General features: G+C 45.8%; 2 protein-coding genes across 4 annotated transcripts in view; both read right to left on the bottom strand.

Annotated features, from left to right (window-relative positions):
* Positions 1-2,592: 2,592 nt before the first annotated feature.
* NPM3 (nucleophosmin/nucleoplasmin 3) lies at positions 2,593-4,803 on the bottom strand. Of its 2 annotated transcripts, XM_070431838.1 has the most exons (6): positions 4,694-4,803; positions 4,319-4,404; positions 3,949-4,068; positions 3,762-3,855; positions 3,027-3,151; positions 2,593-2,934 (listed from the first exon to the last, which is right to left on the bottom strand). In XM_070431838.1, exons 1-5 carry the CDS (start codon positions 4,797-4,799, stop codon positions 3,036-3,038), a joined length of 522 nt encoding a protein of 173 aa, XP_070287939.1. In that variant the 5' UTR covers positions 4,800-4,803; the 3' UTR covers positions 2,593-2,934; positions 3,027-3,035. The 2 variants fall into 2 exon arrangements, with proteins under 2 accessions (XP_070287939.1, XP_070287940.1); XM_070431839.1 differs by lacking the exon at positions 2,593-2,934 and having other exon boundaries at positions 3,088-3,151; positions 3,721-3,855.
* Positions 4,804-5,802: 999 nt separating this feature from the next.
* Positions 5,803-15,658, bottom strand: part of OGA (O-GlcNAcase) — a 28,807-nt gene continuing 18,951 nt past the window's right edge. Inside the window, exons 11-16 of one of the 2 annotated variants that reach the window (XM_070432452.1) lie at positions 15,378-15,463; positions 14,315-14,419; positions 13,535-13,620; positions 13,061-13,253; positions 9,047-9,206; positions 5,803-7,964 (exon numbers count right to left, since the gene is read on the bottom strand). In XM_070432452.1, coding sequence (XP_070288553.1) covers positions 7,828-7,964; positions 9,047-9,206; positions 13,061-13,253; positions 13,535-13,620; positions 14,315-14,419; positions 15,378-15,463 — 767 coding nt within the window. In that variant the 3' untranslated portion in view covers positions 5,803-7,827. The remainder of the gene's footprint in view (positions 7,965-9,046; positions 9,207-13,060; positions 13,254-13,534; positions 13,621-14,314; positions 14,420-15,377; positions 15,464-15,658) is intronic. The other variant, XM_070432453.1, reaches the window with a different exon arrangement.

Below are 15,658 nucleotides of genomic sequence, written 5' to 3'. Positions count from 1 at the left end.
CTTTATCTTATCAAAGCCCCGTAATTACAATTGCTATTTTGTTTCCTTGAATCTGCAATCAGAGCTCCCTGGCCCTGATGAGGGAGCGCCTGTCAACCTGATGGCTGAGTGACAGCCTGGCCACCTTTCCCGGCCGCCCCCACACTTTGCAAACACAAATACTCTCTCTCTCTCTCTCTCTCTCTCTCCTCTTATAAACACAAACACACACTCCTCACCAACACAGCTTCTCTCCGCAAACACACCCTCGCGGATACCCAAACACACACCTTCAGCCTCTTTCCAAACGCATCCCTCGTCCGGGCCCACCCCTGGCCCCTCAAATCCCCCCCAGCTTGCGGAGGCCGCCGGGACTGGCGCTCGCTCCATCTCGCGCCTCCTGCGCCCGCGTTCAAAGCGCCGCGGACTCTCCGCCGACCCTTCAAATGCAAATCGTCGAGACCGCGTTAAGCACTTCGGGCTCCGTCTGGGAGTCGTTCCCTGTCTCCGCACCAAAGGCAGGCCTGCCTTTCCCCGAGCGGTCTGCAGACCCGGTGTGCGCCTTCACCCCTCTGCGCTCGGTGGCCGAGTGAATTGGCAGCGCTCCTACTGTGCGCTGAGGGTGCAGGAATGGGAATCGAGGAGAGACGGGGGCGAGGAGGGAGAAAAATGAATTCCTAGTTCTATCCGCGGGGCGCCCGGTCAGGCTGGGAAACTCCAGGACCGAGGGGCAGATGTGGATTGGGCCCCCACTGAGGGCAGCAGCCGGGAGGGGACCCACCAAGACAAAAGTCAAGGCATACAATGAGCCATCAGCGGCGTCGCTGGAGGTAAATATTTGAGCTGAGCCGTGCGCAGGGGGTAGCTGGGTCGGCCTTCCCCCCTACCGAGCCCCGAGAGATTACTTTTCCCAGCGTCCAGCGGGTCTCCCGCGCCTCCAACCGTGCACGTGCCAAGGGCTTTGGAGGCTGCAAGTGAGAGGTAGGGAAGAGCTCTAACAGGAGCCCTTCCAGTGAATGATGGATGAACAAACGAATTAATTCAGTTTTAGTAACTTATCCCCTCGCCTTCCGCCCAAACTTCGGTGGCCCAGACCACTTGCGGGGCACGTGGGCCCCAGCAAGCCTCAAGCCCCCAAAGAGGCGACGTGGGGGAGCGACACGGCCACCGGTGGTTTCACCCTCGCCCACCAGAGGGCGCCAGCTTCTCCCTCTCCATCCCTCTACTCCAGTGGTTCTCAACCTTGGCTGCACATTAAAATCACCTGGGAATCTTTTTAAAATCCTGATTTCTGGGCCTCATCCTCCGGAAATTCTGTTTGTTACTAATGTTGTGGCCCCAAAGAAACAGAATTTCCGGAAGATGAGGCCCAGAAATCAGGATTTTAAAGATTCCCAGGTGATTCTAATGTGCAGCCAAGATTGAGAACCACCGCTACTCCCTGCTGTGGGAAGGTGACTGGTCTCAAGCCTGGCTGCCCCATTCCACACTGGTTCCTGGTAGAAGCTCTTCAGGAAAGTCCTCTTGGCGAGGAGAAAGGGGCCTGCGACCCTGATCACTACAAAACAGAGGGATCATCTTCCGTTATCTTCAACTTAAGGAAAAAGGGAAGTTGTAAACTGGGCCTCTTCGATCCTCACCACAAAGAGGAGGGAACCTCTTCTAGGGGATGTGTTGAAGAGGGAATGCTTTCCAGAGACATTCTCTCCAAAGCTTACCTCAGCTGCCCCTACCAGCCCCTTCAGGTTATCTAGGGACCCCTCCTACTTGCGCACTCATCTGTGGGAGGGAGAGGGCCTGGCCCCACCAGGCACTGTTTTCTGTCCATCCTCAGCATGTCTGGCCCCAGGCTATCTCAGGAGGGAACCTTTTATTTGTTTGTTTGTTTGTTGGCATTGAGACACCCCCACCCCTTCAACACAGCTGCTGAACTGCTGACCCCAGAGTCGGTCACATAGACAACAAACACATCACATCAAGTAGATCCCTTTCTCTTCAGGGCACAGCAGCAGCCAAGCCCCAGAACCAAGTGATTCCAGGCACCAGAGCCCCTAGATCAGGCGGAGGTGTGTGTGTGTGCGAGGCTGAATCCCAAGGGCTCCTCTCTGCCCCCATATGCCAGGCCACCAGGATTCTGGTTTCCCTGTCACCCAATCTGGCCAACCCCCTCCATCTGGTCCCTGGAATCAGGTTTCTAAGGGCCCAGATCAGCTCGGAGACAGTCTGCACAGCTGAAAGGAGGAGCAAAGACTGGCCTCCTCCCTACCCTGAGCCCCCTCATGGGGCTAGAGATGCACATTCCTCGGGCTGCTTAAACCCCCTTATCTGCCCCCCTGCCCATCAGCCTGAGTGCTGACAGAGGCCCAGACCCCTTGTTTGGATGCTGATAACCTCCTGGGATGGCCCTCCCCCACCTGTAGGAACTGGAAATAGGTTTGGTGTTGGGAGGTCCTCTTCTAGCTAGGCAGTTTGGGCCTAGGCCTGGCCTAGGGATAACAGGATCCCACATTTCTTCACCCTCCCCCAGGCCTGGGGCCACCCTCAGTGCTGCCACAGTGCCACCTGGTGGTCCCTAGGGGAATGCCAGCCCAGCAGGGAGAGAAGCCACACGAGTTGCAAAAAAACTCTACACCACTTTATTTAATCCTTTATCCAAAAATGTAAAAAGTGTTTAAAATATGTAGTCCTGAGCTTCAAATGCTGACCTCCAACCTCAAAGGCAGTAGGGAGAGAGGGTCAGGACAGTTCAGAGTTCCACTCCTGGAGAAAAGGGAAGCCCCAGGCATGGTACAGAATTAGAACATCAGGACCCTATGGAGAATGGGACCCCCTTTCTCCTAGCACCAGCCCAAGACCCCACCCCAACCCCCCCTCTTCAATGAAGAAGACATTTAAAATTCTTGATACGTGTACAGCAACGTGGTGTATGGCATGTATGGCAGGCAGCTAGCTGACCTGAGGAGAGCAAAGAAGGGATCAGCATCTAGGCCCTCATCTGCTCCTCCTGCCCTCCCAGACCCTGCTGGGCACCCTGCCCTCCCACTCACCAAGGAGGGCTAGGGTCTGCCCCTCTGTTTCTTAGCAGGCAGAATGGGGCACAATTCAGCTTCCTCATTCTCCTCACTCCCCTCTTCTTCGCTCTCTTCATCCTCAGAAACACTGCTTACAGTAACTGGTGTACACACAAGCAGTAAAAGGAAGGGAGATGGTTAAAGCCAGGTCTCCTTCATATTATGTTATTCATTCATGCACTGTGGTGCTAGGCAGGGCCCTGAACTCCCAGCGCTTAGTCTAGATGGGAACAACCGCCCTAGCCAGTTTGGCTCAGTGGATAGAGCATCCACCTGCGGACTGAAGGGTCCTGGGTTCAATTCCAGTCAAGGGCACATGCCCGGGTTGTGGGCTCAATCCCCAGTGTGGGGCGTGTAGGAGGGAATTGATCAATGATTCTCTATCATCACTGATGTTTCTACCTCTCTCTCCTTCTCTGAAAATAAAAAAAAATATTAAAAAAAAATAGATGGGAAGAACCTCAGATACTAAACTGGGTGACAAAGAGCCAAAGGGTTACATCACTGGAGCTGGAGCAGCTGAGACAGGTTCCATGAAGGAGGTAGGCATGCGTAGGACAGAAAGTGAAGGAACATCATGCAGAACCTGTATGGCAGCTACACTGGGAGATAAGGCTGGGATGGGGCAAGAGTGTGGAGTCAGGAGGAGCCAAAACGGGGAGGAGGAGACCTGATGGAGAGTCCACCGACGGCAAAGGAGAGGACTCTCACCAATCTGGTGCCGCCCAGTGATCCGCACAGGACCAGAACCTGACTTCAGGCGGAAGGTGACAGGAGGTTGAAGCTGGAAGTCATCTAAACTGAGCTGGGAGAAAGACAAGGAGGAAGGTCTAGCCCAGTCCTTCCCTCCTCCCTCCTTCCCCGCTTCCCCTTCCCCAGGCACGGCCAGGGAACTCACCATGGGCTGGCAGGACAGCCTGAGGTTGGCCACGGGGACTGCAATCTCCTGGTGGTCATGACTACGGGCCACAACTTCTACCACATTACACTCATCTTTGGCCCCCTCGGTGAGGCAGAGCTGGGAAGGGTACACAAGACTTTGGGGCCTCCCTAAGCAGGTGGTGACAACACAGTGGAGGCATCTACCCTAGAATTTGCTCAAACTCAGGGGTCTCTCTGAATACCTGGCCAAGGGAGCAGGCGATTGGGGGTTTGGGCAGAGGTGACTCCCCCTAAAGAAGAGGTTGGGGGCGGGCTACAGGCCGCAGCCCACCAGTGGCCTGCTCAGGTCAAGCTATCCACCACCACCCCCCTTCCGCACCCCTCACCATGGTCAAAGCCAGCACGTGCTCCGCATCATCCTCTTCCTCTACCTTGAAAGTGAAAGAGCGGGTGTGGCCGGAAAGCTCGCAGCCTGGAAGAGATAATGGCGTGAGTGTGCATGATTGTGAGGGGTGGGGGGCCGCTTCCCCAAACTCCATCACGTGTGGCCATGGACTGACCGACCACCATTTACACGACCACTTCTCCGGACACCTGGGCGCTCAGCCCTGAGCCCGCCCCGCACATCTGGGCAGGGGTGGCCCCCACTTCCGCTCCAACAGCCGCGTGCGAGCCCCCTCCGTCCCCACCGATGCCGGGCACCCCCTGCACCCCTTCCTCTCCCCGCCCCAGGACGACCCTCACCCCTCCTTCCTCAATACCGAAGAAAAAACTGTCCATGGTGACCGGAGCTGGGGCCCGCAGCCCCCCGACACCCCCGGCCCGGGATCGGCTCTCCGGACCCCAAGACGCTAACGCGGCGGCCATGCTGCGAGGGCGCCCGGGAACCCCGCCCCCGACACGTACTGGGGAACCCAGCGGCGCCGCCCCGCCTATTAAAGGGGACGCTCGCCTGGGAGGGAACCGGAAGCGCTGGGCCCGGGCTTCCCCGCCCGGCCTCGCCCAGGAGCTCGCAGCTGCAAGGAGGAAGAGACTATGGAAGTGTGGATTTGGGATTAATGCTCCCGTTGCCCTCCTTACAACCACCAAGGCTTTCCGAGGGCAGCTCCTACCTCCATGTTCTCCAGCTCGTCACACCCTCTGTCTCCATCTCTCCCAACCCGGGGTAAACTTACGTCAAAGGGAAACCAGGTATAAAAACGGAAACCTTTCCAATTCCCCCAGCAGAGGTGTTTCGGGGCAGCATTTTTCTTATAAAAAGCAAAGGAAATGCGCTCATATTTGCATTTGCTCCAAGTGAGTGAGTAGCCTTAAGTGACATTCTACCTCCAGGCATCTCGTACCCAAATCACTCGCTCTCCTAGATACGCTTCCAGCTCCAATGACCTTGCAGCTTACTATCCATGGCTTATCTTCATTGAGCTTCAGAGGCTGGCGCTTGCTAGCAGGACTAACTCCTGCAATCTTTCGAGCTCCTCCCAAATCATCCCAGAACGTCCTTCCCCTTGGACTCCTGTCTCATAATTTGGACGACTCTCCCCATCTGTCATCGTTCAATGAAGAACCACACAAAGCATGTTCCTTATCCTGTTGGGTGGCAGGAACTCACTCAAAGGACTTGCTCCCAAGTTATTTACACCCAAGTTAAAACTGAGCCAAGAGCCAGTCTACTTTTATTTTTTGCCTTGCCTTGGGAAAACCTGAAAGGAGGTCTTTTACTGGAGATGGTAGGAGAGGACTGCCTTCAACAGTCAGTCCTTAACTTGGAACAGCTATGAAGAGGGAGGAGGAATACTTGCTTGCAGGTGAGGCATGAAGGGCAGAAAAGGTAGGAGGCAGAAAGAAATTAGGTTTACACAGTACACCACCATACACATTCACTTCAAGTTTTATTTTGCCTCTTGCATGATCTTCACATAATTTACAGTTCATTTTCTACAGGAACTGAGCTGTGATCTAAACAATCAAGGTAATGTCATTCCAACCTTAATAAATATTCACAACCATAGAAGGTAGCATAGCATTTTACAATCCTACAGTGATGAATGTACAGGCCTGGACATCTGTTTCACAGTTAGCATCTGTGACCAGAAGACTAGCCAAAGTTATTAAAAGCCAAGAAAAAGCCACAAGCGAATGCTAAAAATCTTGATTCCGTAGGAGGTTGGCCCTGAAATCCTCCAGATAAAATGCCACAATTGTTCACTAGTGTAGAAAATGTATTTAAAGAGAAACCCGTGACACTAAGCCACTTAAACCATTATCTTGTAGAGATATTCCTTTCACACCTCAGCCCTTAAAAATTCAAACGTGGTCCAAGCTTTCCAACATACTATATCCTATCAGTTAGAGGTTTCTACCCTGAAAATGAGAAGGCCTCCTTCCTTTCCTCCCTTCATCTCACCCATTCAGTGCCACTCATGGGCCTTGGTTGGAAGTCACTAGTGGTACCCCTTCTAGGTACCACTCTTGAAGACTCTCTCAAAGCCCATCCTGATGAAATCCTATCAAGAAAAGTATGTTTCAAGTTTCCTTCTCCTTGCCCTTTCCTTCTCAGCTCAAAGTTAATCAGCTGATACAAAGCTACAGGGAAGCTGATAATAAAATACTGTTATGGATCTAGGAAGAAGTCAGCCAGTCATAATGAAAAAATGAATCCTGCAGAAATTACCTGCTAGCCTCATGCTCAGAACCCTTAAATACACCAAATCTAAATTAAAATACATGAAGCTCTCAGAATCTGTGGCTAAAGGAAAAATTAATCATTAAGTCATTGATTAAAGTATACTCATTATTTGTCTCTTTTAAAAATTCGATACAAACATGCAAGAATTAGGCTGTGATTTAATAAAACCAGTAGTAACAGGTCTTGAAATTAAAGGACAACTGATCTGAGGGCAAATGGGACCAATCAGTCCCTGAACCCTACTTGACAGATGTCAAACTAACATTACACATGCTGACCTGTATTGAGGTTAATTTCTAGAAGTGACTGCACTTGCAACAGATTGAGTCCTATGAAGTTAGGCTCTTATACCCAAAGTGGTTGTGGCCTAGCTTAGGTGGGAGGCACTTTAAAAATAAAACTTCTAAAAAAAAAAAGCCTAAACAACCAACCAAAGACAAAAGAAAAATTCACTTTCCATTGATTTATATTATTCAAAGTGCCATCCTGAATCACACCTTTCATTTTCAAAATGAAAAAAAAATTACAAAACCGGTAAACACAAAGGTAGGCAGATCACAGCTAGTTTATATACAAAAAATTTACAAGCTTGTCATTTTTAGGCTTTTGCCACAAACAAATGCACATTTGTCCCTACGAAGCACAACATGCCTGAACCAATCATCACTACAGGAGACAATTGGCCACAGCTTTACAAAAAGCAGAATAACTGCCCAAAATTGAAACCATTTATTCAGCTTATACTATGCCACAACCATCCCACTTGGAATTTCCACCCTGAAGGCTCTGAAACCCACTAAAATCTTTCTCATCTCTGCCATGTCCCCAAAGAATAAGAGACATTTCATTCAATAAGCCAAGGAGGATGACAAATGATTTTGATTACTCTAAGGTGAGAAATGCAGAAAACAGTGCTGACTAGATTTATTGAAGACCCCCTTCCTATAAGCCCATGTAAGAGGTCTTGACACCTAACACAACACCCAAAAAGGGGCCCACATATCTATTTCATATAGGATTTGCAGAAGTACTATCTTCTAACCAGTGAGTAGTCTCAAAATATGATGCGTGAGTTTTACATAGTCTTCTTTGTTTCCAATCCCAATTGGCTGATCTGTGGCCACTCCAGAGGCTGAACTGTATAAAGACCCCCACCACCACCCACCAGGTGAAGTTAAGAGACTTTCAGGCAGTTCATAGTGTCAAATGTCACAGGCTTCGACCAAGTATAACCACATCCTTTGGAAATCCTTCCATTTTTGCAATTTCAAAACAGCCTAACTTGCTGTAAAATTCCAGAATTCTTTTATCATCTGGTCTCACTTCACAGAAAGCCCCCCGGGAGCCTAGAAATAAAACAAATAATCAAAATACATTAATAAGTAGAATTGTGGATATAAATTGTGACTACTCTTTTAATATATTTCAAACAAATCATAGAACTTGTCTATTAGCCTACAATTTTTAAAATTTGTATTAATATTAAATGAATATTAATAATGATTATTATTAAATACTGCAGTGATAACTATCTTAAATGATGGATATGTTAACTAGCTTGAATGTGGTTATTTCGAAATATATTCCAAGTCATCAAATTGTACAATAAGTATATACAATTCTTAACTGTCAAATATACCTCAATTGAAAAAATTCAACTGTAAGTGAAACTCTTCTCCAGAAGGAAAACCTTTTGGGGAAGAGTTTGTAAGAGACCTGAAAGCAAAGGATACCTCTGCTTAACGTTTTAATATTAAGTTCCAAGCACAACACTAAGAATCACGCAGAGTTGTTTAAATTATCCCACAAAAGGACAACACTGATTCAAATGATACAAATATGCAACAGGTGCATTCTCATGTATCAACAACCCTCTAATGAGGGCTCAAAAGCTGCCCACTTTTGTATTGTCCAAAGATTACAGTTAGTTTTTTACAATTTTAAAAGGCCGTTTAAAAAGCATTGCAACAGAAACTGTATGCAGACCTTAAAGTCTAGCATACTTATTAACTGGCCCTTCACAGAAAAAGACTTCATACTTATGTAAAGCCACATATTTTTGAAGGTTGAGTTTTCAAGCTTGGCTAAAGCTTGAAAAAAACTGGTGATTGCATTCCTAAATAAAATTTCTCCCCAAGGTTCATTTAACTTTCAACTATCATTTATGAGTCTTCTGGCAAAATAAATATAACCTCAGGTGTTCACTTCTCGTTTACTTGAGGCTCAAAATAAGCATTCATTGTGTAAGAGTAGCCTTTTTCAATGATTAATACTCATGCAATTCTTGCACAACTAATAATTCAGAAGCCAAATCATAAATGGGGGTGAAGGGAATGTACATTCACTATAATTCACTTCTTTTTAACCTAAAATATAGTCCTGTCCCCACCTAACCCAAACACCAGCAACTCCACAAATATGTACTCACCATTAGCCTTCAGTGAAGATAGGAGGCAAGCCATCATGCTTTTGGCTACACTTGGGTCAGTTACTTTTTTATGAATATCCACCTTTATCAGAGAAGGGAAGTTTGCAAGGAAAGTTTCTGGCAACACTTCCTGCTCTTCATGGAAACTCAACATTATTTTCTAAAAATGAGAATTTTCTAAAAATTAGAATCTCTTTTGACTTTCAGTAACCACTCATTCTATATTTATATCCCAACTACAGAACTCAGTAACAGGAAAAAAAATAATATTCAATAACTCCTCCAGTCATATAATTATCACATGGAGAATTAATTAACATAGTTCTAGCTAAAGCGTTTTCATTTTTTAAAACTTTGTCTAAATATAGTATATGCTGGATTGGATCTTGGGACAGAATATTGACTTTAGTGGGAAAACTGGTGAGTAGTGTAATTTATAGTAATGTACCAAAATTGGTAGACTTGGACAAATGTAGAAAATGGGTGAGGGATATAAAGGAACTCCGTAGCCCTGCCAGCATGGCTGAATGGTTGAGCATGGACCTATGAACCAGGAGATCGCCGTTCGATTCCGGGTCAGGGCACATGCCCGGGTTGCAGGCTCAGTCTCCCAGTAGGGGGTGTGCAAAAGGCAATCTATGATTCTCTCTCATCACTCATGTGTCTCTTTCTCTCTCTCCCACTGATATCAATAAAAATATCTTTTTAAAATAAATAAAGGAACTCTGTATTATCTCTAACTTCTTTAAATTTAAAATGATTCAAAATAAATTTTTTTTTTGGTTAATCCTCACCCGAGGATATTTTTCCCATTGATGTTTAGAGTGTGGAAGGAAGGGGTAGAGACAGAGAGAACATCTATGTGAGAGAGACATCAATTGATTGCTTGCTTCCTACACGTGCCCAACATGGACTTGACCAGAATCGAATCTGCACCCCTTCAGTCCATGGGCCGATGCTCTAACCACTGACCAAAACCAGCTAGGGCCAAAATCAAATTTTAAAAATTTGTCAGGCTTGCATAAAAAATATGAATGTGCTTAACACTGCTGAACTGTACACTTAAAAATGGTTAGGATGGTAACTTTTATGTAATGTATATTTTATCACTTTTTGAAAATACGTATTTCTTTTTATTGATTTCAGAGAGGAAGGGAGGAGAGAGAGAGAGAAACATCAATGATCAGAGAGAACCATTGATCTGCTGCCTCCTGAACGCCCCCACTGGGGAACGAGCCCGCAACTCGGGCATGTGCCCTGACCAGGAATTGAACCTGGGACCCTTTAGTCTGTAGGCCAACCCTCTATCCACTGAGCCAAACCAGCTAGAGCTACATTTTACCACTTTTTAAAGAAAGTTTGTTAATAGACACATTTTATATGGTCATTCTTTTTATGTTCCTATGCTGAAAACGATAATTGTCAGATATGGAGCAGCAACACATCAACAACTCAGTCACCAGCATGCTGCAGTCAGTGTCCATGCAATCCTTAGTGAGGCCACTCCCAAACAGCCTCTTATTACAAAGCCATCTGGCTAGGGGCAGAAGGTAAAAAATGATTTAAAAAAAAAAACCTACAGAGAGAATGTGAATGCACTGGTGTAGGGAGAGTTTCAGAAAAGAAGAGGAGCAACTAAGAGTCCAATATACACCTGAAAGTATTTATTGAACATAAAAAATTATCCTTAAGAAGGAACTATTCCCTGACCGGTTTGGCTTAGCGGATAGAGCGACGATCTGTGAACTCACGGGTCCCAGGTTCGATTCCGGTCAAGGGCATGTACCTAGGTTGCGGGCACATTCCCAGTGGGGAGTGTGCAGGAGGCAGCTGACCGATGTTTCTAACTCTCTATCCTTCTCCCTTCCTCTCTGTAAAAAACCAATAAAATATATTTAAAAAAAAAAAAAAGGAACTATTTTTTAAAAATGCATGTGTTGCCCAAGCTGGTTTGGCTCAGTGGATAGAGCATTGGCCTGCAGACCAAAGGGTCCCAGGTTCAATTCCGGTCAGGGGCACGTAGCTTGGTTGCAGGCTCCTCCCCAGCCAGGGCCCTGGTCAGGGCGCGTGCAGAAGGCAACCAATCGATGTGTTTCTCTCACATCGATGTTTCTCTCTCTTTCCTTCTCTTCTACTCTCTCTAAAAGATCAATGGAAAAATATCCTCAAGTGGTATTTCAAACAAACAAACAAACAATAAAAATGCATGTGCTGGCCCTGGACAGATAGCTAAGTTGGTTAGAGCATCATTCTGATATGCCAAGGTTGCAGGTTTGATCCCTGGTCAGGGCACATACAATAACCAAACAATCTCTCTATATAAAACCCTAATATGCAAATAGACTGAACAACAGAACAACTAGTCACTATGACATGCGCTGACCATGAGGGGGCGTGTGCGGAACATGGCAGGATGCTGGAGCAGGTGAGGGGGAGCACCAGACCAAGGTGGGGTGCTAGTCGCTGTTACGGGAACAAGCCTCTATTGTATTGGTTACTGAAAATTCTTTGCTCCCACGCACCGCAGTCCTGCCCAGCACTCGCTAGGCACTGTCAGCAGGTGTGAGGGGCAGCTGCCAGCCCCAATCACCTCTCAGGACTTCTCCACCTCCCCCTGCTCCTGAGGGGCGAGCGGGGCCGGCAGTCGCCTCTCGCACCCGCTGCTGGTGACGGCCCCACTCACACCCGCTGCTGGCACTGGAGCCACCACTCACACCTGCTGCCAGCGCCCAGCACCGTCAGCGAGTGCGAGTGGTGCCTGCTGGCCCCAATCGTCCCTGAGGGTTTCTCCACCTCCCCTGCTTCTGAGGGGCAATTGGGGCAGCAGCTGCCGCTTGTACCCGCTGACGGTGCCAGCCCCACTCACACCCTCTGCTGGCGTCGGCCCCAATAGCTCCTCACTGTCAGCAGGTGTGAGTGGGGCCGGCGCCGTCAGCACGTGGCAGCAGCGGTGGGAGTGGGGCTGCTGGAAGACAGGGGACGGGGGTGGAGGGGGCTGTGGCAGGAGGGGCCGGGCAGGGACATGGAGGATGGGCTGAGACCCGCCCCTGTGCCCACCGCAGCCTCGCGGCCCCCAGTTCCTTTCAAGGTGCATAAATTCGTGCACTGGGCCCCTAGTGAATGCATAAATAAATAGAACAAAAAAATGTCTCTCTCTCCCTAAAATCTTCTTTACAAAGTGATGTGTGAATAAAGCTAGTTGTGGGTAGATATATAAGTAAAATAGTGGGGTTTTTTTAAATGCATATGCAATATATAAACCAAAATAATCATTAATTGACCAATGTGGGGCACATTTTTTTAGAGGAAATATTCACTATAGTTGGAACAGACATAACAAGTGCTCCTATCAGAAAGCAGACTCTCAGAAGCTCATCCCTATTGTTGTTTAATTATGAGAAAAGCATTACTGAGAAAGCCAGCTTAGCCTCCTGACAACCAAGCAAATGTTGTCCTACACTTGTCCTGAGTACCCAGAGAAGAGACTATAACAGTCTTAAGTCTGGTGCTTCAAAACAGGGAGAGAAAAAAAGGAAGGTTGTCTATACTGTGTTTTTACCCAAGAAAGTATTATAACTATGCTTCCAAATTAAAAACAGTCCTAACAATGAAGGAACAGAAGAAAATAGCATGCTAAGAATAAGCCCTAAGCCCTAGCTGGTTTTGCTCAGCAGATAGAGCATCGGCCTGCAGACTAAAGGGTCCCAGGTTTGGTTCAGGTCAAGGGCACATGCAGGATTGTGGGCTCAGTCCCCAGTAGGGGGCATACAGGAGGCAGCCAATCAATGATTCTCTCTCATCACTGATGTTTCTCTTTCTCCCCTCTCCCTTCCTCTCTGAAATTAAAAAAATAAAAATAATAAGCCCTAAGATTCTTTTCTATAAGAAATTCAGGAAGCACTGAGATTTTAAGATGGATCTACTTTAAAAAAAAAATTTTTTTATCTGCTTACTTTTTAATTAGTACTTATTCAGTAAAAATTACTATAGTGGAATTCTAAACCTGTGTATTACCTCCGCCTCAGAGAGTTCTTTGTCACCATTTGGTTTGGTATACTTCTCTTGCATGAAGGGAATCCAAGAAATTTTACATTTTTTAATGAAGGGAGTCACATCTACAGTGCCCAGGGCATAACCACATATGCCATCTTCATCTTCTAGGACAAAGCAATAATCCAGGCTGAGGGAAAGCAGCCCTCCTACTAACCTGCTCCGAAGAAAAAAAAGCCAGAATGAGTTTGTAAGTTACTAACACAAAATACAGACTTCAGTAATGTTAAGGTCCAAAGTATTTGAATGACAATCTATGGAAACTATACTTGGTATATGAAAAAAACTGGAAATACACACATCTTAATATTCAAATTTTATTAAACGTGGGATTTCTAAAAAACTGTATTTCCAGTCATCACCTCCCCTCAACCTTTATCAGGCTTTGAAAAATCTCTACTTCCCAAATCCAACCAATCCAAATACTTCATCACATACTTGTCTCCAATAAGGTCAGGCTGACTTTGAAAAGGTAAACCCACTCCATCGTCATACATTTCTCTGCAAATCTTGTACACGGAAGCCTGAAAATATAATCCAGTTAACTAACACATCAAGAAAATTGGCAACATCATTTAACAACGTGATTCGTAAGTCAGACTAGACTTCTAGGACAGGGGGTAACAAAATGCCTGGCCTGTCATAATTATCAACCTTTGCTGTTTTAAATAAAATAAAGATTTGCTCATTGAATCATAGTTGTAAAATCAGTAGAAAGTAGCATGGTTATAGTAAACACTGAAAAGTGCTTTGTAGGGAGTGAATATAGGCAGTAAATAGTAGATTCAAAATCCAGCAAACTATAAACTGTCTCTGTTTTCTGGGATATGTTATTGTCTTTAAACAGGCTTTCTTTTCTCTGTCACTAGCCTGTAGGCATTTCCCAACTGAAAATTATAGAATACTAATACATTGGAGAAAATCAGCCAAGGACAACGTATCACTTAGACACTCTGACTGTTTAGTAATTTCAACTCTGAATACATTTCATCTAATTTTTTAAGGGAGGAATTAAAGAACTTAGCACAAGATAATAAGAGTCTAAACTCCTTAGGTTCTTCCTTAAATATACCCCCTCGCCCATGATCAGTGTTTAGTTAACTCTACCTAAAGTTCATGTTTTAAGACAGAACTAATTCTTTTAACCATGAGTTCAAAGGAAAAATAGTAATGTGCACCATAACCATACACCAGGTTGGTAGGTAGATAGACAATTACCTCATCTTTAGGAAAATATGGTCTGATAGTATAAACTTTGGAGGTAGGAGTCAGTGGGGGTGGTTGAAAAAAGAGATCATTTGCCCCATCAATTGGCAGCAAACGCTGTGGGAGGAAAAAGAAGATGGATTAGTGTTGGGAAGATTTTCATTTCTTTACATGAGTGAACACTGCAGACTACCAACTTAATATTAACTGGCTACTGCAGGCAGACCTAAAGATGAGGGGTATACTATGCTTTACTAAAATAAACACTTCTTTACTGGGGGAGGGAAGTGCTTCTGAATAGAAATTACCCAAACTGAATTACATAGTTTTAGTGGCTTATTAACAGGGATTTAAATTTACAGTAAAAAAAAAAAAATCCATTCCAATTATGACAAATTTCTTTAAAAAAAAAACAACAATCTCATATAGACCATCTTTCTACTAAAAGATGGCGGAACAGAATGTCAGAAGGAGAGGTTTGGTCTGAAGAGGGTTATCTGTCCAGGAGACGCTTAATCCCCAAAGCAATGCGCTTCAGTTTGCTGTGCGCAGCAGAGCACCTGTTGGGGGGAGAAAAGTAGAGCACCTGAAAAGTCCATGAACAAATTCTAATAGCAAAAATGCTTCATATTTTGTTCACATTTTCATTAACAGACTGTTCTTTCAAGTGTAAGTTTTATTTATAAAATAATTGTGAAAGTATCCATAAGCCCTTTCACCATCATTTGCGTAACTATTCATCCTTTTTGCTCATGGAATTTCCACTGGCAGACAAGCATGCGCGCATTGTGCATTGCGGGCGCAGATTAAAATGCTGTGCGACCTGCAAAGAAACAATGTGAAGTATACCTAGAGCCGCTGCGCTTCGCAGGCGCGGGGGGAATTGGCAGCATCTCCTTCAGAAATTACTGTGAAAGAGGAGGAAAATTTGATTTAAAATCCAGCTATGTAACTAAATTGAATTTGGGACTAGAAAGCCTTCGGCAGACCAATCCTTCCAGCCATCTGATGCGCAACATAAGGTTTCTCATAAAACAAAGAAAATGTCAATTCAGTTGTGAATTCATATTGATACCTGGAACTCTCCTGCTAGACCGCCTCTAAAGGCCCAGGGTTCTTGGTCTCCAATTAAGAACTGTGCTGAAGAATGACTACGACACCCTGTTGAGATCAGATCCAAGCGGAGAATGTTACGAGAAAGGGGATTTCCTGGGGTCTCAAATGTCCAACAAACAAACACTTTGTGGAAATAGCTCTCTAACAACAATAATCCAGGGTTTCAGGACAAGGCTGTGATAATTTTTTTTAATTCATAATGGAATTTCAATACTGATGTTCCTTCCTCTGATTAATAAT

The sequence above is a fragment of the Myotis yumanensis genome, unplaced genomic scaffold, assembly GCF_028538775.1.
Source record: "Myotis yumanensis isolate MYYU_CA2020_CCGP unplaced genomic scaffold, mMyoYum1.0.hap1 SCAF_13, whole genome shotgun sequence".
In the NCBI taxonomy this organism is placed as follows: domain Eukaryota; kingdom Metazoa; phylum Chordata; class Mammalia; order Chiroptera; family Vespertilionidae; genus Myotis; species Myotis yumanensis.
Note: the sequence above shows the minus strand (reverse complement) of the source record. Positions and strands in the feature narration are given on the sequence as shown.

Coding starts and splice junctions, on each gene's coding strand:
- NPM3 (XM_070431838.1), bottom strand. CDS start 4,799: ATGGCCGCCGCGTTAGCGTCTTGGGGTCCGGAGAGCCGATCCCGGGCC. Junction 4,405..4,693: donor CATGGACAGTTTTTTCTTCG/GTATTGAGGAAG, acceptor TATCTCTTCCAG/GCTGCGAGCTTTCCGGCCAC. Junction 3,856..3,948: donor GGCTGTCCTGCCAGCCCATG/GTGAGTTCCCTG, acceptor TCTTTCTCCCAG/CTCAGTTTAGATGACTTCCA.